This window comes from Alosa pseudoharengus, unplaced genomic scaffold (assembly GCF_046254945.1).
Source record: "Alosa pseudoharengus isolate Yale_2024_CS ecotype anadromous, Long Island Sound unplaced genomic scaffold, YU_APseudo_1.1 YU_APseudo_1.1_scf_20, whole genome shotgun sequence".
NCBI classification, from domain to species: domain Eukaryota; kingdom Metazoa; phylum Chordata; class Actinopteri; order Clupeiformes; family Clupeidae; genus Alosa; species Alosa pseudoharengus.
The window spans coordinates 27,375,555-27,403,054 of NW_027468664.1; the positions used below are offsets into that span (position 1 = coordinate 27,375,555).

At 42.0% G+C, this 27,500-nt stretch overlaps 1 protein-coding gene across 1 annotated transcript in view; it reads right to left on the reverse strand.

The window, feature by feature from the left end:
* The window catches only part of mybpc1 (myosin binding protein C1), a 52,689-nt gene that overhangs the window by 17,427 nt on the left and 7,762 nt on the right, over positions 1 to 27,500 (reverse strand). Inside the window, exons 2-22 of the mRNA XM_076296985.1 lie at positions 26,237 to 26,254; positions 24,114 to 24,182; positions 22,079 to 22,414; positions 21,077 to 21,154; positions 18,825 to 18,872; positions 17,892 to 17,933; positions 16,537 to 16,578; positions 15,250 to 15,360; positions 14,096 to 14,244; positions 13,239 to 13,356; positions 13,087 to 13,138; positions 10,189 to 10,245; positions 7,065 to 7,228; positions 6,600 to 6,732; positions 4,712 to 4,720; positions 4,064 to 4,188; positions 3,542 to 3,647; positions 3,000 to 3,166; positions 2,293 to 2,458; positions 1,807 to 1,913; positions 558 to 694 (exon numbers count right to left, since the gene is read on the reverse strand). Of these exons, the coding sequence (XP_076153100.1) occupies positions 558 to 694; positions 1,807 to 1,913; positions 2,293 to 2,458; positions 3,000 to 3,166; positions 3,542 to 3,647; positions 4,064 to 4,188; positions 4,712 to 4,720; positions 6,600 to 6,732; positions 7,065 to 7,228; positions 10,189 to 10,245; positions 13,087 to 13,138; positions 13,239 to 13,356; positions 14,096 to 14,244; positions 15,250 to 15,360; positions 16,537 to 16,578; positions 17,892 to 17,933; positions 18,825 to 18,872; positions 21,077 to 21,154; positions 22,079 to 22,414; positions 24,114 to 24,182; positions 26,237 to 26,254 (2,234 nt within the window). The remainder of the gene's footprint in view (positions 1 to 557; positions 695 to 1,806; positions 1,914 to 2,292; positions 2,459 to 2,999; positions 3,167 to 3,541; positions 3,648 to 4,063; positions 4,189 to 4,711; positions 4,721 to 6,599; positions 6,733 to 7,064; positions 7,229 to 10,188; positions 10,246 to 13,086; positions 13,139 to 13,238; positions 13,357 to 14,095; positions 14,245 to 15,249; positions 15,361 to 16,536; positions 16,579 to 17,891; positions 17,934 to 18,824; positions 18,873 to 21,076; positions 21,155 to 22,078; positions 22,415 to 24,113; positions 24,183 to 26,236; positions 26,255 to 27,500) is intronic.

The following is a 27,500-nucleotide window of genomic DNA, read 5'->3' on the forward strand; positions in this document are numbered from 1 at the left end:
TTCCCCTTGGGGATCAATAAAGTATCTATCTATCTATCTAGTGGCTAATTGCTGTGATAATACTGAAAATAACTTAGAACCCAAATGGTTTTAACCTTGTTAATCTGGCAATATCTTTTACAACAGAGGGATACTTGTTTCGCTGTTACTTAGACAAATATCACCTGTCACTTCTGTTTATATCTTTTGCAATCATGTATTCTTCTATGTTGTATTAAAGCATGACAATGTAATTATTTGACTGGAGTCTCTGACATTGCTGATTGTGCTGGGGAAGCCTGGTATTGCACCATGTTGTGTTTTTGTTGAATGTATTAGGGAAGCCTGGTATTGCACCATGTCGTGTTTTTGTTGGATCCCTCTGTAACGCTTTAGAGCTTTAATACCCTGTTTCAGACTAATTGTGCATCCCCATTTATGCTAAATCGGTACCCAGTACGTTGAAAACTGCCAAAAGTGTAATTCCTACATTGTGTTACTTTAACTTATTCACTTGTCTCTTCTAAATGTCCTGTAGAGCCGAACTACAAATGTTGAAATAAGAATTGTAAGCGCACCCTCTCTCCCTTCATCCAGACCACTCTTGGGGCCGGTTCTCCACTGATGGGGACCTCCAGACGCAGCTTGTTTCCGGCAACGATGGTGATGGTGTTGTCTGGGGCATTCAGCGCTTCCAGATGCACCCTGGGAGGATCTGAGGAGAGCAGGGCAGAGCAAAACCTCAGCTGGGGCAACCAGCAGGAATTTACCCTAACCATAAATACAACCAGCATGAATTTACCATAACTATAAGCATAACCAGCAGGAATTTACCATAATCATAACCATAACCAGCAGGAATTTACCATAATCATAACCATAACCAGCAGGGATTGACCATAACCATAACCAGCATGAATTTACCATAATCATAACCATAACCACCTTGAATTTACCATAACCATAACTATAACCAGCAGGAATCTATCATAACCATAACCACGGCCAGCAGGAATTTACCATAACCATACTCATAACCATAACTATAGCCAGCAGGACATTACCATACAACTAGCCATAACCAGCAAGAATAACCATAGCCATAACAATAACCATAATCTTTGTCAGATTTAGTTTGAATCAGCTAGTTCAGATGAATCAATATTGTTCAGTTGGAATTGACAAAAATAGACCTATAAATCATTTTCATTCAAAAACCGGACAATTATTAGCCTAGAAATCTAGACGCACCCTAGCGGCAGCAAATTACATTTGCTTCCAGGGCTAGTCTAGCAACTCTCCGTTGGCTTGTGAGCTCGAAAAATTAAACTTCTATCAGGCCAATCAAATCGTGTATAGAGTCGTTAGGTGGGCTTAACATAATGATTGATGGCAGAGTTGCAACAGTTTGGCTTGAATTCCTTGCTACTTAAAAAAAAAGAAGATAAATGTTGCTGTTGGTCAACAGTGTGACACAAGTTAAGCTAAACGGCAAAAGTTCGAACTAGCCAACTAGCTCCGCTGGTGGGAAAACGCATGGGACTCAGCGCTGTCCTATTGCGTGCAGAGGGAATTTGAAAGACAACCGATTATCCCGCCCCTCGGACTGAGCACTGTGAACGGTGAGCACCCAGACCCTACATTTTAATGTGGGTCTGGCTCGTCAGGCTAGACAATTATGCCAACCGCTGAGTTGAGAAAAAACAAAACTTCTTGTATTGGAAATAATGAATGTATCTTGTGGCATTGTGTTGAATGACTGCTGAATCTATTCTGAATAATTCTACCATCCTACTGATAATGAGAGGAGGGGCACTAGCTGTTTACCGTGAACTTGAATTTTGCAAGTTAGGCTCTGAGAGTAGCCCTCGGGAACAAACATGTAGTCTCCTGCATCATGAATCGTGGCGGCCTGGACCTCCAGCCTGTGGTTCCTGTCATAAACAACAATAAAAACAAAACTCGTCTTTACAAAGAAACTTTTCAAAATGATCAGTGTACAAACCGAGATGTTTTTTCCTGTGTTTTGATGATGCTTTGCTCTACAAAGGTAGATGGGATTAAACTTAATGCTTAATGCTTAATGCATTTAAAGGCTTGATCACTCGGGATACTTGGAACTTGGGTCTAGTCTGACACTGCCCACACAGTAATGCACAGAGTAATACATATGTCCTGCATATAAAATGACCTGACTAAGTGAATGTGTGTGTGTGTGTGTGTGTGTGACTGTGTGTGTGTGTGTGTGTGTGAGAGAGAGAGAGAGAGAGTTATGTGTGTGTGTGTGTACATGTTTTGTACTGTTCTTCATACCTGGCCCGGTGGAGGATATTGATGCGGTCACTGGACTGGATCAGCTGCCCGTTGCGGTACCAGCGGCCCGGAACGTTGCCCGGGGAGATCTCCAGGTGGAGGGGAAGAGGCTGACCCAACAGAACCGTCATATCCTGCAGATCCTGAAAGATCTTCAGAGGTTTCACTGAGACAAGAAGAGAAGAAAGAGAGAGAGAGATGTAGATAGATAGATAGATAGATAGATAGATAGATAGATAGATAGAACAAGAAAACAGATGATCCACCAGACAGTCTATCCATCCAAAAAAAAAGCGAAAAAGCTAAAGCGAACTGACTGATATGATCACAGAGGGAAATAAAGGAGCACCAACAAGACAACTTGCGGGATTATGATGTTTCTGTAACCATAAATATAACAACTGAGGAGAAGTTTGCAGTCATTCCTTTAAACTGACAGATACATTGATCTCAAACTACAGATGTTTTACAGATACTGTGTATATGCTACTGAATGATACGATGTAAATGTCTTACAAATTTCAACTAGTTTGACATTGACCAAAAAGTTAATTTGCTTGTCCATTAAGGAAAAAAGTCACGTCTGTTTTCCAAAAGTGTGAATGCACTTGTGACAGGCATCCAGTAAGCTGTCTATTTGTCTTAGATTGATATTAAGTGAACCTTGGCCTTAGCAGAAGGCTATATTTCAGAACACTGGTACTTACAGTCCACCTGAACATGAGCCTCAGTGGTGCCCCCTGTTGCCTTGAGGGAGTAAGTGCCAGTGTCCTCCTTCGTGGCATCGTCTATGATCAGCCAATGCTTGGTGCCCTCGGATTTCACCCGGTACCGAGACCGGACTCCAGTTGGGACTTCAACACCATTCTTCATCCTGTGAAAATATGGAGTCTGGGTTTCATTCTTCATTCCATCACCAGATAGAAACCCAATCTACACTCAGCTCTGTAGCACATGTAGTGCTCTTGCTCAATAGCTATCTAAGCTATTGAGTAAGCTTTTTTTGCTATCTAAGCATCTCAGATAAATGTCATGGATTATGCCAAGTCAAACTAAAAGAGAACTTCAATAAAGATCTCCACTGAAACAGTGTTTTTAGTCTAGGTAAGGAGTAGACTGTAAGGTAAGGAGTAGACTGTGTCTGCGTTCCAATTCACATACTTCTGTACTTATAATACCTTATAATAGTGCACAAGCACGTCTGCACTCATATTATTTATTGTTAGTACAGAAGTCTGCGTTGTAGTACCATTTCACTTTAGCCCCCTCTTCAGTCACTTCACACTCCAGCTCAATGCGCTCATTGACTGTAGTCTTCACAGGCTCCAGGTGCTTCACAATATTCACAGGGAGCTCTGCCAAGAGAGATAGTGAGAGAGAGAGAGAGAGAGAGAGAGAGAGAGAGCACAGTTTCATCATTAGAGTGGGACAGACAGTGATTATTTGGAAGTATGTGTGTGTGTGTGGGTGTGTGTGTCTGTGCAGGCTGGGCAGACACGCAGACAGAACTGAAGTGTAGAGGTGTACGCACATCTATAACGATTCTACAGGTGCTGGATACTAGAAATACTGAGTAAAACAAAAGATATCCGCACACTGTCTCAAAAGGTCCCAGTTTAATGGTGGGTGATACACAATGTTTCGACCACTCAGGGCTTCGTCAGGTACACCTGAGTGGTCGAAACGTTGTGTATCACCCACCATTAAACTGGGACCTTTAGAGACAGTGTGCAGACACGCAGACAGACAGACAGACAGACAGGCAGAGTACCTTTAACAAAGAGCTCAGTTGAACATTTCTCGTCTCCAGCACTAACTGAGTAGGCAGCATCGTCGTTTATCTGGCAGTTGTTGATGACCATAATCCTTTGAGTACCCTTGTGCTCAAAGATGTACCTATCCAACAAACCCACAACTTATAAACATCCACGCAATGCTGTGCAAAATCACATCTGAAGTGTGAATATATGTCTACATCTCTATAGGCCATAATCAGTTTATGTAAGGATTTGGGTTTCAGTTCATGTAAATAAACAAAATGATAGGTTTTCAGCTTTGCTTTATGGGTCAAGAGTGAGTTCATCATATACTGTACCGGCACAGAAAAATAGAACTTAACACTAATACAATGCAATACTTAATTCATATTAATATATACAAATGCATCTTGCATATAGCTCAGAATAAATAGGTAAATGTACTTTAAAAAAAGTCTTGAACTATTTAGTTGTTTAAAAATTCATACCTTAGAACCCTGCCCCACAAAAAACAACAATTGTCAACAATTGCTTTGCATATTTTTCTCTCTGAGAGTGTATGGTAAATATGGTCAATAAAACAGGAGGTCTCACTCTAAATAGGATGAAATAACATGAACTGTCAGCGTTCATAGAGCTGTATAGCAGATGAGCCGACTTACTTCCGGTTACTTTAGTTGTGTTCCGGAGCAGAGAGCAGACAAGGGCGAGGAAGGCGGCGAAGGAGGAGGAGGTTACACGAGAGAAAAGACAACCCGGCAATAACACACACAAACACACACACACAGACACACACAGGACAGAAGGAACAAGGTACAGCAGACATCATGCCTAAGTCACTAGTGGCTGGAGCAGCCATTAGTGGCACTGTGACACAGAACAACAAGTAAACATAAACATGACCATAAACATAGAGAGATAGCACAGTGGAGCCTGTCCGGAAGCAGGGAATCCTGGGGGATATACCACCGGCGATCAGACGAATGGGAAAGTGCAGTGACCTTCCAGATGGCTTTAACCTCGACTGGCTTTGAGTGACCTCTGACCTTAGCCTGTGTTACCCAGCAGATTTTACTGTGCTGCTTTAAGAGGCTGTGTGTAAAACCTGATCAGTCTCAAGCTGTCTTGAATACACTAACATGTCCGTGACCGCACTCCTCCACCGAATCTACTAAACCGCTTCACTGTTTTACTACCAGGGGACTGTGAGGCAAAGTAGAGACAAAAAGGGACATTTCACATCTTCTTTTTTTGTCCTAACACTTCCCGTCTCCTCAAGGGACATTGTTTCTCTGCACACAGGATATCAACCCCCAGCCACACAGGTCCTGTTTACATAACAGTTCTAGAGGTGGGGTCTACAGACGCTACGTTCAAGAACACAATGCTCTGTGTTGCTTACACCAACAGAGCCACCATTGTCCATGGACTTGACTTAATAATTGTTTATTTTGCGTAAAGTGGGTTGAGTGGCCAGAAATGGCACTATATAAATAAATGTTTACTTATTTACTGCTGACTGTCATACAGGCTAAAGTGATGTCTACTCTCTGTCCCTGTCATGTTTAGAGGCAAATTCAGACTACATGGTATCAGTGTGATTTGTTAGCAGCAATCCCTTTTCTCTGCCACCATCTTTTCCACAGGCTCTGGAATTCCATTGGTAAAATTCACAAAGTTTGTGTGGGTCATGTAGGTGGATTTCATTATTTATTTATTTATTTGTTTGTTTGTTTGTTTGTTATTATTTTGAGGACTTACTACAGATAACTACAAAGCCAGCCACTGTTAAAGACCTGTAAAGAAGGCACTGCCATTTCCTGTCTGAAGAAGGAAGGACCTGTCGTTAATTGCAAAAGGACAATTAATTAATTGACCAAGTACATTAGCATACTACATTTCTGTCTGAATGTAGCTGAGGACCAAATGTCAACCCTTAGGACGCTTCCTACACATCGCCTTCCAGCCCTCAACAGTGTTGAGAGAACATTACATGTTTGTTTGGAATTGCCAGCGAATAATTCACAATGCAATTTGGTTCCAGAGGAAGTTAGAATTGAGTGCAACACAGTACTATTCACAGGATGGATACACATTCCTGCTTGTTGCACAGCTGTTGCATTGAAAAGGACAACAATATTTTGGTTCAATCGTTGTTAACAATTTGGTTCATTGTTGTTTTTTGTTTTGTTTTGTTTTTTTCTTTTTTCTGTGGGAAGAGTTTGTTGATCTGTGAGGATTGGAATGTGTCATGTCATGCCGCTACTGCATAGCGGTGCATTCAGTTTGCATCTGTGGACCATTGCTGGAAAGCCCAAGCACAGCAAACAGTACAAACACATCTCTATATTATGAAAACAGAAAACAAAACAAAAAACAAAAGAAAGTTCATCAAAACAACAAAAAATAGGAGCAAGACCACAAATGAAACTTATTTTATGAGAGGGGCCCCAAAAATGCTTTTCATTTGTGTGAAGACAGAGGGTGAAAATTAATGTGACAGTATAAGGAGGGACAGAGAGAGACCAGACGGAATAAAATGTCACCTACTTGGGAGTGGGGCGAATCTCTTGACCGTTCTTGTACCACTTTAACTCCACTGTTGGGTCTGCTAGGTCGACGATAAGTCGGATTTTTCCACCTTTGTCCGCCTGGTACGCTGGATCCAGTTTCTTGGCAAAAGCTTTGGATAAAACGCAGATCGGTTGCATGTAAGAAAATCCACTGTCACTGACAAACTTCAACAAACAGTTTTTAAAATACACATTACATATTACTTTGTGAGTTTTCTGTGATCCTGCAATGATTGCTTAAATACATTTTGGACATTTCAGTGTATTTGAATAAAAATGTTTGTGATTTTGTTTGTGTAATACCATAGTGGTGTGTGTTACTACTAAAGATGAAAACATGTCTTTCGTGTGTGTCTTTCGTCCTCCATGGCCAAATGTGCTAGACTTTGAATACCATCAGGGAACTGTGTTGAAAATACTAATAAGCAGTGATCACGAGCACCTTCACTCTTCTTCACGACCTTCGTCGTCTTCTTCAGTCTCTTCAGAAGCCCACGCAAGTCAGTGATGCCATACTCAAAGGCTATCCTTTCGTACTCGTCCGGTCGGGCATTTTTGAGGATCTCCCAGACGTCGACGTCGGGGGCTTCCTCCTGTTTCGGTTCCCTAGGGAACCACCACAGGTGAAGCAGGGAGGCAGCGTGAGGTCAGACATAAATTGAGTGAATTTGCGACGTGTCCTAAAGAACTCCATCAGCAGTGAGAGTCAGTCAGTGGGGGAAAGTACTGGTCTAAATTCTTAAAGGTACAGTGTAGAACAGGTCTGAAATTTGTTGAAGGTACAGTCAGTAATTCTGGCAAATGGATGTTGATATTTGAGCTGAACAGCCAATCATAAGAGTTTATAACTCACGAGTCACTGTGGCACTATGACTGTATGTTTGTTTACTGTTTACAGTGAAATGATTATGCACAAACACCACAATTATTCAAACACATACACTAGTGGTTACACAGATACTGATATTTACTAATTGTAATTTCATAATAATTGTCGACCCGTCAACAAGTCGTTATTTACACGTTATTTAGGTACAGTGCTAGGCTAACATTATTACTGCTAGTGCTAGCTGTTGGTGGGGATGGGTGGGGGTTCATGGTTATCCATGGCAGACATGTGCTTACTGTACTTTAAAACTGCAGTACACAACTTACATGTCACTGTGAAACAACAGATGCCATTTTCAGTGAAGTACTTCCATACATATGAACGTCTTTTGTCCATGACTAGCTGACTGATGCCTATAGCACTGACTAGTGTTTTTAATAGTTAACTTGATGATAGCTGATGAAACCCCTAGCATACACAAAATGGAAAACTAAATGACTGTCGAGAGTGATTCAGTGAATTTGACAAACATGTATTGGCTTAGAATTTCTGACTGTACCTTTAAATGACAGAGGACCAGTTTCGGAACTACTGTAGTGACCAGAAAACTGATCAGAATGGAACTTCCTCTGTTTTCCTCCCACCTGTTCCTATTACTGCTTCTCTACATCTCAGATTTTTCTCTTTCTCTCTCTATTTCTCTTTCCCTTTATGGTTCTTACTTTCTCCTTCTTCCTTACTCTTTGCATCCCACTATCTCTACAATTTCTCTGTCTGACTCTCGTTCAGTTCCTCAGGACATGTCACCAAAGGGATGGGCTTGGCCAAGTACTCTGGCTGCTTTCTGGTAGAACGCTGTGATAAATGAAGTCTTACGTGAAGATGGAAAAGATTTAGGCTAGCGAAAAGGTCAGAGGGATTCTGATTGCTCAGTTTAGGGGTCTTCTAGTGTGGAGTGACTAGGGAATGTGTAAAAAAGGTTTTTTTCAGCAAAGGAAGGATGGGAGAGGGGGAGAGTAATGTTTTTTTTATGGTTGGGGGGGGGGGGTCTGTGACAGAATGTGGTGTATTTATTTTATGTATTAACATTTAGTAAAATGCTAATAACCATGTTATTGTGGTGCCACTAACGTTGAGGAGGTGCACAAGAAGAAACTAATGGGAGTGTGGGTATGTATGGATGTTCATGATTATAACCATATACCCATGTAGCATTTGACTTTGAGACGGATTTGGTCCATACTTGGCCAAGATTCGACTCAGTGTCGTTTACCACTGTGCTTGGGCATTTGATAAAAGGGATTCAATGACATTTTAAGGGAGAGGAATGTCATGTTTACTTTTTTTTTATTATTTCAGAACATATAAGGATCAGGTCGATTTCAGTGCATGTCATGCAAGATAGTTAAATGGGAGTGTTCTAAGATAAGATGACCTTCAGTACATGAAGAGCAGTCTTATCTAACGTTCTCACCAGCTGAAATGAGCCCATCCCTTTGTCTGAGTGTAATCACATTTGGGTTTTAATCACATCAGGGTTGTTTGACTGCTAGTAAAGTTGTTTTATGGCAGGGGGGGTTAGGTTACAGTTAACCAACAAGACCAGTTAAATAAGTATGTTTGTTCAGGTTGTGAGAAGGCGGTTTAGTCAATATCAGACTCAAGGCAAACAGCTTTTTCTTTCATAGACATTTCCTGAATGTCAGAAAGATTCAAAGGCCTAGAACAGCATGGCATTATTGTTTTCAATTTCTACTCCATAAAACAAGAGAACATTTCAAGTCCACTTAGAATCAGGCAGTTATTAACTACTCTACATATAGTAATGAAAAAAATAGTTTTAACTTGTGTGTTTTCTAGTTTTGAAATGATTGTGTAGTGATAACACTATTTCGCAGCTTCATTTACAAGAAGTCCAACAGCAGGTCAAGAATGACTGGAATGGACCCCATGTTCGGAAAGGTCACTGGACCAATGGTGGATGATACCATTTCCATCATTTCTGACAGCTAATTGGAGGGAGTCATGAATGCTGCCTTCAAATGAAGTGTTACCACACTACAGTCGGCCAACACTCTTGCTTGTCCACTTCCTGGAACTACATTGCATGCTGGGAAAGCTTCAGGATTGGTCATACTTACCGGTAGTAAGGTCTAATGTTAATTTTTACCTATGGTACTCTACTAACCTGGCATTTCTGAATATGCGGGGAAGAAGAAGAAGACAAGCCCAAAATAAGTGGAAAAAAAATTTACTGAGGGATTTTCGACTTTTTTTTTCGGTTTTGTATTGTTATAGATTTTCCTGACTATTGTACAAGAGAGTGTGTGTCTGGTGTTGTACACCACAAAGCCAAGGAAAACAAATACAAATTCAAACCTCATAGCTAATGATTAATAAAACTGAAAGATAAGACGTCCTGATGACTTTCAGTTGATTTGGGGTACTAAGATCTACAACAAGCAATACTGCTCAGTAATGTAGAATTATCGATATACCATGGATTTGTTCTTGACAAATAGCTTCATTACCTTTACAAAATAATGAGGAAAGAAGATAAAAGGGAAAAAAACACAAGAAAAAAAAACAAAGACTCTAAAAGGAACCAAACACATAAGAGAGAAAAAAAAAGCTTGAAGAGGAAGAAGAAGAGGAAATCTGTCAGGGCTCGACGTGAAAAAGAACAAGAAGGTGCAAAAAAGACTCCGCCCAGTAGGGGGCAGACTGCAATTCTCACCTATGCTTTAGAAGACCACTAAAGTCAAGCTCGCCCGCATCCTCCTGGCCTTCACTGCTGTTATACAGACAAGAAGAGATTAATGGAAATTTCCGTTAATTGAAACAGGCACTAAACAGAGAACAATGCTAAACAGAATAACGCAAAGTTGAGGTGGCTTATAGCAATCTATGCATTAAGCCAGTGCTAACGCATGATTGGCCACTTCTCACAATGACCCTTTTTTTGCCTCTCTTTCATGTACTTTGAAAACAAAAAAGATCAAACTGGCAAAAAAAAACGGGTTTGTGGAAGTGCTACCAAGAGCAATCCCAGTACCCACATACTAGCATCCTCACAAAGGTTCTGCAGTGTTGCCTGGGCAACACTACACAGATATGATTGCAAGGATGTGCAAAGGGGTGGGATTTTGTACTTTTGCGTTGCTTTCTGACACATTGTTGTTGACTTTCTGGGTGAGGAGATGCAAGTGTTGGCCTTTTGAACAGAACACATTAGAGTTGATTGGTTTCTGGTAATAACCCTTTTATAAATGGTTAATCATTTCCACTTTGATGGAAACCAGCTTGTCCCTTAATCAAACCATGCCCTTGTTTGGGTTTGCTATGGGTATCTAAGGTGAGTTAAGGTGGTGTTTTTCTAAATGTGTTTAAAACAATGTTAATGTATTCCTGTACATTTTAAGGCACCTAAGCATGTTAACCTTGTACACTTTTGCTTCTGTAACGGAGGCGAACTGAGCTAGCGTGCTAGTTGCCTGTGTAAATCCTCACAGCCCTAACCTTAAGAATGCTTCTAACCGCTGAGTTGGAAGCCTGGGCTTTTAGCTCAGTGGTTAGAGCGTTCGACTCCCATGCCGGTGTGTGTTGAGGTGTGCGGGTTCGAGGGCCGTCAGCGGCGGACGAATTACGACACTTCTTCTAAGGGGTATTTGCTCTGCTACTTTGAGTTTTGCATTTGTGTTGCATTAAAGGAAAACTCTATTTTGGAGTTATTTTGGAACTAGTGTAAACTTTCTTTGGGGACCAAAATGACGTTAATCGGAGTAGATTTGAATAAGACCTGAGTAAGCAGTTGTGAAGCAGCATATAGCATAGCCTTGAGGGCAAGCTCACTAGATAATGGGGGTGGATAGGTAATGTATACTGACTGCACAAACAGTCTTTCTTTATACCCTATTTTTACACAGGCACAGGTAACAATCCTTTTTTGTCTATGCTATATGATATTTCCTTGCAAATACATATTCCAATCATACTCAAAGCTACTCCGATTAACATTATTTTGGTCCCCAATGAAAATTTACACTCACTGTCATCCAAAATAAGTTGTTGTTCGACCAGAGTTTTCCTTTAAGTAGACAACCAAATCGTATCTGTTCTAAATAATTCCTAAATTCTAAATAACTAGATGTACCGCAGAGCGGTACAAAATATGACCGCTGCCCAGTCCAGCACATTTTTTCCACAAAAAGAAATCACGCTGAAAGGCCTATATGATTCTAACTGTCTCACTAAATTGCATTATCCACACTCAATTCTCACTGGTATCTGCTAGACAACAAGTACCAAAACATGATTAGTTCATAGATTTCACATGTAAAATTAATTTTATACAACCCCACCTCCATCTTGCCTGTTCATAATTCTGAGAAATTCTTGATTGTTTGTGTTATGTTTATGTTATGTGTGTGGGTGTGTGTGTGTGTGAGTGTGTGTGTGTGTGTGTGTGTGTGCGTGTGCGTGTGCGTGCTTGTGTGTGTGCCTGCGTATGTGCCTGTGCATGCAAGCATACATGTCTACTGTGTGAGTATGTGTCATACGTATGATTACTGTGAATGTATGTGTGTGTGTGTGTGTATCTGTTTGTGCACATGTGTGCACATGAAATGGGTTAACATGACCCCTGGAGGCAAACATACGGAAAAAAAATGGTCATCCTAGGCCCTACAGTTCTCAAGATATTCACAGAGAACTGTGTCTGCCCTACCCTCCTTTTGGGGGGTCCAGTCCAGCGGGGGGGCTACAGATCAAAACGAAAAATGACGGTTCCATGCTATTCATGTGGGGGTACATGCCCACCAAGTTTTGTGTACCCCGGTCTTTCAGTGTCCCGGGAATCCTTGTTGGTGTACGTCACTAAATGTACACATAAATTATTTTATTGTAAGGCCCCCCATGAACGAAAGTACACAAAACTTGGCATGCATTCGGAGGGTGTCATAATGATCCTACACTTTTAATTTCGTGCAGTTTTGACCTTGTCAGCCAGAGATATTGTGATGAAAACACCTAATTTTTTGCTTTTTAATTTTTAACTAGGTGGCGCTATACATGAAATAAGTGGTAATGGGATGGGTTGACATGCCCCCTTAAGACCAACATACATAAAAAAGGTGGACCTCCTAGGCCCTACGGTTCTCGAGATATTCACAGAAAACGGTCTCCGGCCACCTACAGGCCAGTTGGTGTATAGTAACATAAATTAATTTATTGTGTGGCCCCCCATGAACGGAATTCCACAAAATTTGGCGTGCATACAGAGGGTGTGATGATCCTACACTTCCAATTTCGTGCAGTTTTGACTATGTTAGGTCACAGATACCTTCAATTACAACACCTCATTTTTACTTTTTTGTGTTTAACTAGGTGGCGCTATACATGAAATGAGTGGTTATGAAATGGGTTGATATGGCCCCTTGAGATCAACATACAAAAAAAAATGGTCCTCCTAAACCCTACGGTTTTCGAGATATTCACAGAAAACTGTGTCTGCCCTACCCTCCTTTCGCTTCGCTTCGCTGCGCGGTGGTCATAATAAGACCTATTGGGATTCTAAGATCTGTGATATTGAAAAGGGAAGTTTATTTCCTGGTGGTGGTTAGATCTTTCTCAGTACCTTCTTTTGAAAGCTGATCGAATGTCAACGTTTGATTGACCAGTTTCAATTTCTGAAAAACAATTAGCCAAGAACATCAATAAGTTTCGCAAAAGAAAAAATCATAATTAATGATCTCTTAATACAAAAAAAAAAATCTGCACACTGCAAACCTTTCACTTCCAGGTCAAAGGAGCAACTGTCGAATTTGTCCTTGTAATTCACTTCACACCTGTAGTTCCCAGCATAATTGGTTTTGGCCTTAATAATGTGCATCTCAAATGTGTGAATCTGTAGATCAACAAAATAAGCAAAAAGTGTTTACATTGTGACATTAACCACAACAGTTACAAAGACTAAATGTTGAAGGTCCACTACATTCATCAGTTAGCACTTCTTTTTGAAGGCCCACATTTAATGATCAACATGTGGTTTGAGCAGAAAATTGATCAGTGAAGCTCCATAGGCTTCCATTCATTCGGAGCTTGCTCGTGAGTGCCCTCTAGATGAACTGCAGCCAGTCTCAGAAACAGGAATTGTTCTGAGAGTGAAACTTCTCCTGGTATTAGACATTCTCTGTGCACTTTTTAAAATCTTGACTCTGCAGCTGAAGATCATGGGCTTGATTAAAGGAACCGTGTGTAAGATTGTGGCAAAAACTGGTACTGCAATCACTTTCAAATTACTGTAGAGAGATGTATCCCCTCCCCCTCCCCCTCCCCCCTGACTGGCAGAGCTGGCAACCCAGATGCTAAAACACTACTGACTTCATGATTAGTAGGTAGAGGGTGGCGCATCAGGCCAAAACACAACATCAACATCAGTTGAGGGCTGCAACTTCACTTTTTAAATGACAATATCCTGGCCAGACTACTGTTGTCAGTGATATAAGTATTTGAAATGAACATGATTTCTTAATGTCTAGTGACATATCAGAGACATTTTATGATTAATTGAAATACATTTCTTACATACGGTCCCTTTAAGCATGAGACTTACCTTCCTGTCATAGGCTGGTTTGCAGGCCTACCTTGGAGAAGCGGTCAAATGACTCCTTCAGCTGCAGGTGTTTTCCTGTCTTGCTGGCCAAGTCCATCCATTTCCCTTTGAACCATTTGATTGTAGGTTTACGTAGCAGGTCTTTTGCCTCCACCTTGGCAACAAAGGTGATGTCATCACCTGAGAAAACATTATCAATATTGAGAGAAAGTGGAATAGAACATTATGTCCAATATTCCAATATATGGTTTAATGTTCTGCATTATGTCCAGTATTCCAATATGTGGTTTAATGTTCTGCATTTCTCATTAGTGGGTCACTTTGATACTAAAAGTATGATTCTATGTAATGACTGTATGATATCTGTACTGTCCCTGTGTATAACTGTGTGTGACTTTATTTAGAGATAAGCGGGAATATTATGACTTTGCAGTGTTTTACTGTTCTGCATGGCTGCGGTCTGCTCCAGATTGCCAGGTTGCCACTAATCAGGGTCTGATTCAGTGTAGTCCATGTGAGATGGGATGACCAACGCCATCTCCCGTCAGCCTGGAAGGATACTTAAACCCTAACTATTTCCTTGTCTAGTTAGAGCAGCTGATGGATCTTTAGATGAAGTCATGCTGTCTCTCCCTTGATGCGCACCATTGTAAATAAACTCTGTTCCTGATTTTTCATTACTATTGGGTCTCTATTAAATCTATGGTATCAAAATGACCATCAATATATTTTCTTATGTCTTACCATCATCGATTTCAAGTACCTTTGGGCTTCATTTGTAGTAAATGTACAGTACAGTCAATTTAAGAGTTTGCCTATGTATTATCTGTTTTGAAAAAGTGGGGGGAGATTTAAAAAAAACTGCCAGTCCTGACAAACAAATAATTCTAAAAAAAAAAACATAAACTCTGCATTACTTTACACTGTAGGAGATTAGCCATATGTTGTTTGCCCATGAGGGAAATAAAACAAAACATTTTGGGGGGGTTTTTGCCTTTATTCTAAATAGGGCAGTTTAGAGTGACAAGAAATTAGTGGGAGAGAGATATGGGGTGGGATTAGGATATGACCGCAGGTCGGATTCGAACCCGTGTCCCCGTGGGCACTTGGACCCATACATGGTATTGGTGCTGTAGCCTTTTGCACCACAGCACCCCCAAACAAAACATTTCTGATGTCACTCACCAACGGAAATGGACGATGTTTCTGGTCTTTCAATCAGGAGGGTGGAAAGAGGCGGAGGCTCAATTGACTTGTCCAAGTCCTCAGGGGGCTGCCCTTCCCCCAAGGACCACACTGGCCAATCAGGAGAAAGATGCATGTTATCATCACCATTTAATTATTTCAGTATACATATTCCGGCATTTCTACTCACCATTTCCTGGGCTCCAACAGACTATCTCCACACACACACTTACACAAACACACACTCACTCACTCACTCTCACACACACACACACACATACACACACACACTCTCTCTCTCTCTCTCTCTCAAACACACACAGACACACACACACACACAACACACTGAGAAAACCCAATGGCTCTTTCACATAGCACATTCATAACGACAGCATAGCAAGCTGGATCTAAAGCTTGAAAAGCAGTAACACTAAAGCCTCATAGCAAGCATGAACATAAGACACAGAAAAGATGATTAGTGGGACCCTGTGGAGAATAGCTGGAAAAAAGAACGATTGACATAATTTATACACACAGTATGGAACTAGAATGTTTGGCGTGTCATATCGAGGAATGTTGTTTCTTTATAACTTTATTTGAGTTTATTCGAGATATCCCCCAGAAGACATCCTGACACGTTGATTTCCAGTAAGTCCATGGTGACTCACTTGTAAACAAACCATCACTTTTACCTACTACTGACACACTATCCTGTCACTTTTGTCATGATTCTTGCCTCTTAACACCTCAACAAGCAGTAAACCCTGCAGCTATAAAAATTAACATTCAACACAACACTCTGCCCTACATTTATCCATTGAAGTATATACTCCCTTTCTAGGGATAAAAAAAGCAGTCTTGTTCATTTCCCCAAGGCATATGGAAAAGCGGACTGTTTTCCCAAAAATCCCATAGCTTCCTACAAGCAACCAAGAGGAAAAGGGAAGTTGGGGCACTATGGAGTTTTAGGAAAACCAGCCCTTTTCATAACAACGCCATTCAAGGCCCAACTAACCAAGCCACATAAAATATTATAGTCGGCCTGGTTCCATTGGGCCCTTCAGTGTGGTGAAATGAACACCAAATTCTCTGTATACTAACTTTATGAGAGTTTACTAGTTTAAACTGAAAACCACTGCACTCTTTGAACTTGCGATGCGTTAATTTATTTGACGTATACCTATCCTATGATCAAACACCCTCTCAGCCTCAGCACCATCTGTCTGTCGTGATGCAGGCTGGTGTGAGGCCTGGGTATAAATGCGTTTCTGGGCATTAAGATATTACCTGAGTCTTTTCTCCCCATGGCGGACTGAGGGATGCTATCATCTAGACGGAGACAGAGAGACGTTTACAGCATATTGTAGTAAATAATACTGTAAAGGTGACAAGCAGCAGACACGCTTAGACACAAACACACACACATACACACGCGCACACATACACACACACAAATACACACACGCACAGCTGGTGCTGTACATGTGAGGACACTTACACATACACACACACATAGATATGCACACAGCTTACAAGCATACACAATGACATTTTATACATTTGGGGCCGGTCATGCATTAACAAACAACATCAAGCTTTGACTGTTGGAATTTCATCATGATGCAATTTATCCTCAACCCTCTGAAACATCCTGAAATGCTAGAGATGTAATGACTGAAATTATATATAATAATATACTATTTGGAATTTCTATGAACTTTAAGCTTTCAGGCTTCAGGTTCTTTGTAAAAGTTCATAGAAAAATCTATTCAGGCATCATGCTTAGAATTCCAAACTTGTTCACATAAATATTTATTTATGTGTCAGCGTCTCACAAAACACAAAACTGAGACCAAAACAGTAAAATGCGCATAAGACAAGACATTCTGAAACAAAGACTTGGCAAGTCTACCAGCTAAACTACATTTGTTTAAGTTGGGTTAAGGTCCTATCAATGGACTCTAAACTGAAGAGAGTTAAACATGTCTCTATACATGTTTTTTCGTACTATCAGTTGCTTGTATTACTCCAAACCAGTTTTTCCCAATCACACTCTGAGGGATTCGCAGAATTGCTTGTGTCAGTCTCACATTTAAAGTGGTGTCCAGTCTTAAAGACAATTTTGCATATATTCTCCCTGACTTTAATGTTTAAATGTTCTAAAAGAGATTTGAGATGTAGGTTACCACAGAGCACAAACAGGCCAAGTGATTTCCTTTATATGAAACATGCTCTTGTACACCAACGTGTATGGTGACCAGTAAACAATAAACTGTCTGTCTAATGTATCAACATGGAGCACTTAGATAGCATGATGACCCTAGCATAGTGGTGCAAATAATTCTTTCCTCAAAGGATTCTAAAGACTTTTGAACCTCTGAGGGTTCTGTCAAGAATCTTGTTTGGGAATGTAGAGAATCGCCTGTGTAACAAGAGCCCTACAAAGAACCCATGAGCACGTTTGTTTGTTTGTTTGTTTGTTTGTTTGTTTGTTTGTTTGTTTATTGGTTTGTTTGTTTGTTTGTCGAGTGAGCTGTGACAAGCAGTGCTGGGGGTCCCTCAGGAGTCCGACAGGTGAAACACTGCTCTACTCTATCGGTTTGGTCAGAGCTACTGCTGGAGAATTAACAGAGGGCTCTTACTAGGCAGGTCAATAGACAGTTTCTTGAGAGTATTTCCATCCTCTGTGGAAGAAAGCAAAGCATTGTGGGTAATCAATCATTTTTTTAATATGATGAGAATATGGAAGAGGGAAATCTTAGAGATTATGAAAAGGTAGAGTTTATGAAATTGGATAAATCCAATAAGTGCATACAAAACCTACAATCTAACCTCTAGAGAATTGGTGCACCTATCATAATTAAAGGAGGAGATAAAAACTTCACATTGCCCTGCATAAATAATTCATGATAACACTATTTTGTTGTCAAAAACCTTTTTTTACTGAAAAGGAAACACTTTGAAAATGGAAGTGAGACAATACTGTGGTTTAATCTTTTTATATATATATAACATACACAAAACATGAACAGGGCTTTCATTTGAATTCATATATACATAAATATCATGCGGAGGTAGAATGCATGATTTTATCTATATAGTAATAGATGTGTTCCACATCTTAACCTTTATATGACATTAGGAACACAGTATATAAAGGTTTGTGTGCTTGTAGGAACAGGGGGCTCAGTAGAGATTATGTCCAGGAGTCTCACACTTGCAGTATAATGTACGTATGTATAATAGCTGCCATACATAGTACAGAATTAGTTTCAATAGCTGAGCTCACCAGCAATAGCTGCCTTTTTAGGTGCATAATAGATATCAAAGAGGCATCTGGACGATTTAAATCCCCCCAAAAAACAAATAAACACAGAATGCCTCAAGAAATAGATCGTTATTGTACACTTCACCATGGCAACTGGAACAAATTCTAAAATACGCTGATGGCAGTCTCTTTGGTGATAGTCTCCAGGGTTCAGCACTACTCTGAGGTCTCCATAGCAACTGTCATCTGAAATAATCGTTTTTATTTATGTAGTTATTTATTTATTTTGTGAGGGGGGACTACCAACCTGGAGGGGTAGGTGAAGGGGTGCTGGTTGTTGCGTCATCATCTTTATCTGCAATAAAGGTATGATTGACACATAGACCCACCTATCAATGTGCTCCATATCCAAGAAGAGGAGGACTGACATGACAAGCAACACCAATCAAGACAGGACAGTGGGGTCCAAATATACTACACCCATGTGTGAGATGATTAAATGAGATGAGAGTGTGGATTTGTGTGCGTGTGTGTGTGTGTGTGTGTGCGTCTGTGTGTGTGTGTGTGTGTGTGTGTGTGTGACAGTGACAGTGTGGAGGATGAATTGTGCCCATATTACTACATGCATTGATTAGATGTGTGTTCACAGTTAAGAATGCATGGCTGAGAATGTTCAATGAGTTCTAGAACTGCTGTGTGTGTGTGGGATGGTACTGTATGTATGTTTGTAAGTACTTTAGTCTGTGTGTGTATGTGTGTTTGTGTGATGGATGTGTGGATGTGGATTGATGCACTGGTAGGGTCAGAGCAGCATGCTGGTTTGGAGCCACAGGTAGTATGCGCCGTGCTGGCAGTGGCAGTTTTTTGTGCACAACCACAGTGAGAGAGTGCAGCTAGCTAGCATGGCAGCCATTTTGAATGAGACCAAGGCCCAACCATGACAGAGATGGTATGTCATGACTCATATGTGACTTTTTTCCCACACATATACAACTTTAACAAAATATATCTCTCTCTCTCTCTCTCACACACACACACACACAAATAATTTACAGGTTTATGCATACATACACATATATATATATATATATATATATATATATATATATATATGCACATACACATACATACAGGCAGCATGACACACTGCCCATATCCAAACATACACATACATATAGACAGGTAGTTGTACATGTATAAATCCATACATCCACAACATAAACAATCTGTATGACAGCACATTTATTTATCCATACATTCACATACATACATATAAACAGGAAGTGTGACAACCAGGGTAGGAATTTCACGGCGGCCACGACGGCCATGGCCGTCGTAGCCCCTTGCGTTGGCCGTGAAGCCCCTTTGAAAATCATAGGTTTACAGGCCACGGTGGCCTTGGTGCCCCCTTCTTTCAATATTCTGCTTTGTGTCCTACTAATAGCAATTTTTATTTAGCCTGTGGTCAAAATAATCTTAGCATTCACAGCGCAAATTAATGTAGTCTTTTACGCAGTGGAGAAAGTGATAGCACAAGAAAGAAAGTGTGTCCAAATTCACCCATTCTTCTCAGTTGAACTACTCGCGAAGTAGCCTATTCATCACACAGACATCACAAGTATCACATGAAAGAGCTTTTTCTCAGCTTTTAAACGATGTTAGCCGATAATTGCTGTATTGAACGGTTCGCGATAAAAGTAAATAATATAATTCCATTTAATCATACATTCTACTGAAGCTTTTGCGTCCATGATCTCCCTACCCATTCATCTGAATACTTCACGAACCCTTCTTTTAACACATGACAAACCACATATCACAATAAACAGCAGACCTTACCGAACACAAAGGTGTAAAGCAGTCCCCCTGTATAGTTAGCCGTTCCAGAGTAATCCAGTTGAATTTGCAGTAAATTTCGACATGCATGGATGTCTCCAAATTTGGGCTTTAAGTTTTATAATGTGTTTAAATTGTTCCACATGATTTCATAACGGGCCAAATACAAAATAAATGTTACAAATATCGCCTAGATATTGGTAAATCAGAGGACAGCTGACTAAGAGTTTGTGAAAGTAGCCTTTATGATCACAAAATGCTAAGCATGCATCTAGGCTATTTGAGTTTCTTAAAGCTGAGCTGTGCTTAAATTTAAATTGTTCAATACATGAATTTTAATAGCAGGCCAAATATAAAATACATTTTATATATAGCCTAGATATCTGTTTTTATTAGATGATCAGATGATTTACAGTTATATGTAATAGGTCATGTTTCATGTTTTTGTAATGTTTCATACAGTGATGCAGGTCTACTGCAGTGAATAGGCTAAATACAACTTTGATAATTTTTATAGCCTACTACTGTATAGTTAACTTTGGCCTTGGTGCCCTGACATGTGGCCTTTGTGCCCCCCACCAAATATGCCCAACTGAAGGCCAAGTGGCCTTGCCCCCAGAATGGTGAAATTCCAAGCCTGGTGACAACCCATTTATATATCCATACATCCACATACAAACGCATGCAGTGTGACACGCAATGTGTCAGACTGCAGGGGCCGACCTGTGGAAGGTTGGGGTGGGGTTATCACCATGACTACCGGCTCAGTATCAGCAGCCTTCTCAGCAGTCACGGGGGGAGCTGGTCGGAACGAGGCTAGTACAGGTTAGATGCACACACACACACACACACACACACACACACACACACACACACACACACACACACACACACACACACACATATATCCATACACACACACACACACACACACACACACACACACACACACACACACACACACACACACACACATCCATACACACACACACACACACACACACACACATCCATACACACATTCACTAGCCTTCTCTGTCTCACTTTCTCAGTCACACATATAGTACACACACACACCTCACATATGATGATAAATGATTAATGATGACAGCTATCGTATCGTACAAGTTAAAGATTGCACATTCACCAGATTTGCACTCATCCTCAGTTTTATACAGAAATGCCATAGGCCATTGTACCAAGGTAGTGCTAATGCAAATAGTCTTCATATTAGGCACGCTTCATAAATATACAAACCTTAATATTCATTTCAGACCCAAACTATAACAATATCAAAATTAGAAATGGCATTGTATAGTTTGTACACAGTTGGGCTGTTGAGTACGAACACAGCTGTTGAAGCCTCATTGCTCTCTAAGCGAAGTAGAAGCTGATGCCTGGGGCTTTATTGGGTTTGTCCACCGCAGTGGGCAGCAAGGATAGTTCATTTCATCCGCACAGACACTGGTTCTACCAAATCAGCCCCTTGGTTCTCATTATGACCAAATCATGACATTGGTTCTCTTGAAGAAAACACATTTTGAAAATAGAAGAGATTTTGTCATTTGGAATTTGGACTCCAAATTTAGAATTTAGAATTCAGAATTTGGAATGAAGAATGAAGTATGGTCTTGGGCGGCATTTGAGTGGAATCAGTGTTCTGTGTTGGATCCAGAACTTGCTTTCGGGAAAAGTGTTAATGGCCAGAGACTGAGCAGTACTTACCCGGGGGAGGGGAGGCGCGGGGGGCTTCCTCCTTTACCTCTACAGCCTCTACTGGTTCCAGATCCTTCACCTCAGCCACTATTGGCTGGGCTGACTCAGGCACCGCTGCTGCGGTTGGCCCTGCGTCTGTGACCTCAACCACAACTGGCTCTGTCTTTGGCTCTGCTGCTTCTGCCGCCACTGGCTCTTGGTCAGTGACCTCTGTCACAATTGGCTCAGGCCCCATGACCTCTGCCCCCATTGGCTGGGTCTCTGTTACCTCAGACACGATGGGCTGGGACTCAGTGACTTCCTGCCCTTCGGTGCCTATGGGGTCTTTGCCCGCGGCTACAGCCTCTGCACAGCAAACACAGGGCCCATCTGAAGCAGCCTGTCAGCCTGAAGCATGCCAGCCACAGCTCTGGCAAGCACACATGCAGCTCTTTAGCTGTGTATGAGGTGCTGGGCATAGACATAGATTGGCAAGTAACAGGACATACAGTATGTAGCCAGTTCTCCATTCATGGATTAAAGGAGAAATCCAGCGAATTTTCACATAAATCTCAGTTTCTCATGTCACCGAGTACTGTCGGTACAAAAAAATGCTAATAGCTAGTAGCTAGTTCCAACAGCTAAAGCAGCCAGGCAGCTACAGCACTACGCTCTGGGGGCATGTCATGTACTGTACTCGGTGACCTTGAGAAACGGAGATCTATGTGAAAAATCACCTTTAAGCCTATTTGTCCTCGACTAAAAGCACTTTAAATGGAGATTTTTTTATTGAAATTCTCTTTTAGTCTTGGACTGGGCTCAATTCATGCTCAAGATACCGTCCGTAAGGGCTCAATGAAATTAATGAAATATCGGTGCAAAGGTTCGTTCAAGATAAGATGATATAATCTACGTTCAGCCTATATGCCAAGATTAGCCCTAATATCCCCCAATATGTCTGTGGCGCTAACCTCACAAAGGAAACACAGCTGTTCATGTTGACAAACATTGTCTACAGTAATGATCCAAGCCAAATATGTAAAGAATCAACCTGCCAAATTGGACCACATTTTCACATAAGTATGGTTTGTATTTGGATTGCGTTGTTATTTGCTTTTACATTAGAAAAAAACCCAGCTGTGTTTTGTTCTCCTAGAACATACTGCATCCGTCATATGAGTGCAAGTGTTGAGTGTATAATGAGTGTATAGTGAGAGCTTCACCAGTGCGTCTCGCCAGCACCTCATACAGAGTCAGACCGCACGCACAGATTGAACGTATGGGAACAGCCAAGCCTCCAAGCAGCAATGCAAGCACATGCAAGTGTTCAAGGGTGCACATGATGGCATATATGTCTGCTTGTGTGTGTCTGAGTGTGTGTGTTTGTGTGTGTGTGTGTGTTTGTATGTGTTTGCGTTTGTGTGTTTGTTTGTATGTGTGTGTGTGTGTGTGTGTGTGTGTGTGTGTGTGTGTGTGTGTGTGTGTGTGTGTGTGTGTGTGTGTGTGTGTGTGTGTGTGTGTGTGTGTGTGTGTGTGTGTGTGCGTGTGTGTGTGTGTGTGTGTGTGTGTGTGTGTCTGTGTGTGAAAAAGACACAGTGGGTGACTCATCAACAGTGAGGGGTGAACAGCCATAGTGGAAGAGACCTGTGGTGGTGGAAACTCACAAATCACACTCACTCGTGAGGTCACAGTGATGTGGGGAGGACAAGAGGCCGACCGATGGATAGACAAGACAGAGGAAAGAAACTGACAGACTAATAGAAGAAAAAGGGGATAGAGAGAAAGACAAAGAGAGAGGGAGAGAAAAAGGAATGATAGAGATGAGGAAGTGAGAAACGGGGGGGGGGGGGGGTGGACTGTAGTGTCTGAGGTGTTGTGGGAACCTGAGAGGGACACGGACTGATAGAGGAAACAGTGGATAGAGAGAAATGGGAGGGAAAGACAGAGAGAGAGAGCGATAGAGGAGGAGGAATGATAGAGACCCGGGAGAGAGACCTGAGGGGTGTGGGGGTGGACTGGGGGTTTGTGGGGACACAAGGGGGACAAAGAGCCTTCCAGCACCTACCTGTAGGGGGAGACACCTCAAGAGTAATCTCAGGTGTGGGCGCCGCCACGGCCTCAGGACCAGCACTGTCTGAGTGTGTGACAAACACAGCGAAGATGCAAGCGCTGCCGCAGACACACACACACACACACTGCCTCAGAGCACACAAACACACACACATACTCTCTCTCTCTCTCGCTCTCTTTCGCCGCACACTTAAACACATCCACAAGTAGATGCACACATGCATGCAAACATTGTTGCGTTGTCATGGTCAACGCAGGTCAAGTTGCTGTGCAGCACATGTAAATATGCATCACATTTGATGGTGTGCATCCCATTCATTGGCGCAGAAGGCAAACGCAGATCTGCTCAGGCTCAAACGCAAACACAGCCATGTGTAGATTTACCAGCACACACAGACAAACACACGACAAACTCACCCTTACTCTCATCCATACCGAAACACACACATTCACTCACACACACACACACACACACACACATACACTTATAATGGTTCTTATGAGGACCCGTGAAAGGTCCTTGTAAAACTCCTTTTCCCCCTGGGATGTGCCGGATAAGGCAGACCAGGTGCTTTAGAGCCCAGCCATAACACATGTGTCTAGCTCTGTAGTCAGTTCCAGGGAGAAAGGGGTTTGGACCCAGGGACCAAAGGGTATGCTAGTAAGATATGTCAGTTTACGCACACTGAGGTGTTAGATTATGTAGTCACTACTTACTTTTGGTTGGTGGTATATACAGGGCTTCCCAAGATCTTAAACGTGTTGTTTGTATTGTTATTATTATTAATTTATTTGTTTCTTGTCCCTGATGACAACTGTTAATACAATTCAGGGCAAATATTGGTTGTATTTATTTTTTGTTATTTTTCTTTCATTTCCAATGGAATGTACGAAGGTATTTGTGGGACTATGGAACATTTTAACTTCCTTTTGTTTACTCTCTCTATCCCCTCCCCCAATTATTCCTTTTTTAAGTCTCCACTCTCTCTCTCTCTCTCTCCCCTCTCTCTCTCTCTCTCTCTCTCCCCTCTCTCCCTATCTCTCTCTCTCTCTCTCTCCCCCTATCTCTCTCTCTCTCCCCTCTCTCTCTCTCTCTCTCTCCCCTCTCTCTCTCTCTCTCTTTCTGTATATTTACGTTTCTTTGTTTTCTCATACCCACCAGGCCCTCCCATAAGAAGCCTTTGAAACTTCCAAAGCTTCAAGGTTGAACTCTCTGCCTGGGATGACATCCAAACACACCAGTGATCACCAGTGGTCACATGTGCTACCATAGAAGAGAACTTGCGCAGGGGGTGTGGGAGCGGGAGGCAGAGGGGGCCCAGCTTGACAGCAATTGTCAGCTGTGTCAACATCACCAGATCTCCCCGCCAGTCAGTCACTGCAATGCTACGTTCCCTCCAACCACTACATTTCTCCTCACCGCTAGGCATCAAGCAAGGCCATCACTCTGGCTTTTTCCTTGGGCCGTTCACACATTTACACAGGGGCCCCCATCACACATTGGGCGGGCCATGGCGTACCGTGTGACTACTCTGGGTTGACAACCTTGGCCATTAGAAATCAACGCAACACCGGCCCGGGCCTGACTGACAAGCTTGTTTACACATACGTTCTAATGTGATACTCTCCTCACTCCTCTAAGTGCTCCTACTTGCTCCGGTTCTAAGGTTTCTTAACTGCAAGCTGCGGAGGGGGGGTCACGGTCTGTTCTGGCGTCAAGCATGTGAGAACATCGCCACTTGGCCCTGACGAGTGACTGGTGACTTTAGCTTGTTAAATATAGATCTCAGGTGTCTCACATGCTGCTGGCGATGTACCCATTGACTTGGCTCTCCTCTGTCTTTGCCTCACCCCTTCTTGCCTTTCTCCTCCTCGCTTCTATCCTCTGTTCTCATCCTACTCTCCTCTTTTTTCTTCTCACATCTGTACACCTCCACAGAGGTGAACCTCTGTTCACCCCCACTCGCGTGTCTTCTCCTTTCATCCTCGGCAGCACTACTGTTCTTAGACTTTCAGTCCGTTGCCTTTGATGAGTTAACGGATTCGCTAACGTTAGCACAACACAAAGATTTTGATATGCTGAGAGAGTCTGTGGACAAAACCAGTCAATTCACTCACCTTCCGGTGTGCCTTCATCTGGGGGGGAAAAAGAGAGAGATAGAGAGAGACAAAAAGAGAAAGAGGGATTTTACTCACATGGCTCAAGAGAACTCAAATGTAATGCTGCAATGTGTGCAAAGCTGAGTTGCACAAGCATATTATGGGCTTAGCGTTGAAGTGATACAATTATCAAGAGAGACTTTCTCTATCAAGCAATGGACTTTGATTGGTACGCTGTATAGTATAACATATACTGTATATACTATAGATACGTACAGCTTGGGAGTTGCTGATATTGATGTAAATTGTATTATCCTCAAAAACACCTCATGGAGTTTTTGACTCACATAAGTTTCCAATGTCTAAGCCCTGTTGGTATGTAAGCCCATTCCCACTTATGCACATTCCCAGAGTCTAGACACTCCCCTGTAGTCTTAGCTGTTGCTTTCTTGGACCGTTGGCAGGCTGATAAAAGTCTCCTATCTGAGCTGATTAGAGACCAACTTAACCCCCGTGTGAAGTGCTCTAAGACGGGGCCTGTGTGGATCAATGAGTGCAGAGATCCACTGAGAAGCCTGATAGCCAGATAGGCAGCGTGGGTTTAAAGATAAAGAGAGAGGGGTATTAGAGCTCAAAGAGGAGGTTGAGGGAGGGGCAACTTGGGGAGAGAGATCCACACCTGTGGGTTAAAGTCCGTTTAGACTATGTGTGTGAATATGTGTGTGTGTGTGTGTGTGTGTGTGTGTGTGTGTGTGTGTGTGTGTATCCTTATTTAAACATGTTGACTTTACAGGGGCATGGTACAGTATGATATGCATAAAAGCCCATCTTTCATCCACGGCTTATGAGTTTGTAACGGTCAGTCATATTTTCATTCATACCCACCTCATAGCTACAACAGAGCAGTTATTTATACACCACATTCATTTATAGCCTACACACACCCCCTCACATACACTGTTGAACACCAAGAGTCTGCCCTCTTGTGGCCAAAACTGGAAGTGTGGAAGAAATGACCAAACACCAGGCACATCCCATGATGTCACTTTTGGCTTGATGTGCCCTCGCCAGCACTACCCGCTTGTTAGTTTCCATAACCCACGTATCCCCTCACCGAAACTGCCTGGCACCTTCGCCCGTGAATACCGGGCATGCCAACCTCGGGGCAGAAAGCTCCAGCATGGGGCTTTTCTTAACAGCCCTGTGGGCATACTGGGTAGTGGATACGAGTGAGAGCTCTGAGAGATAAGCCAGCTGGCATCGAGCGTGAGTGCCAAAGTCT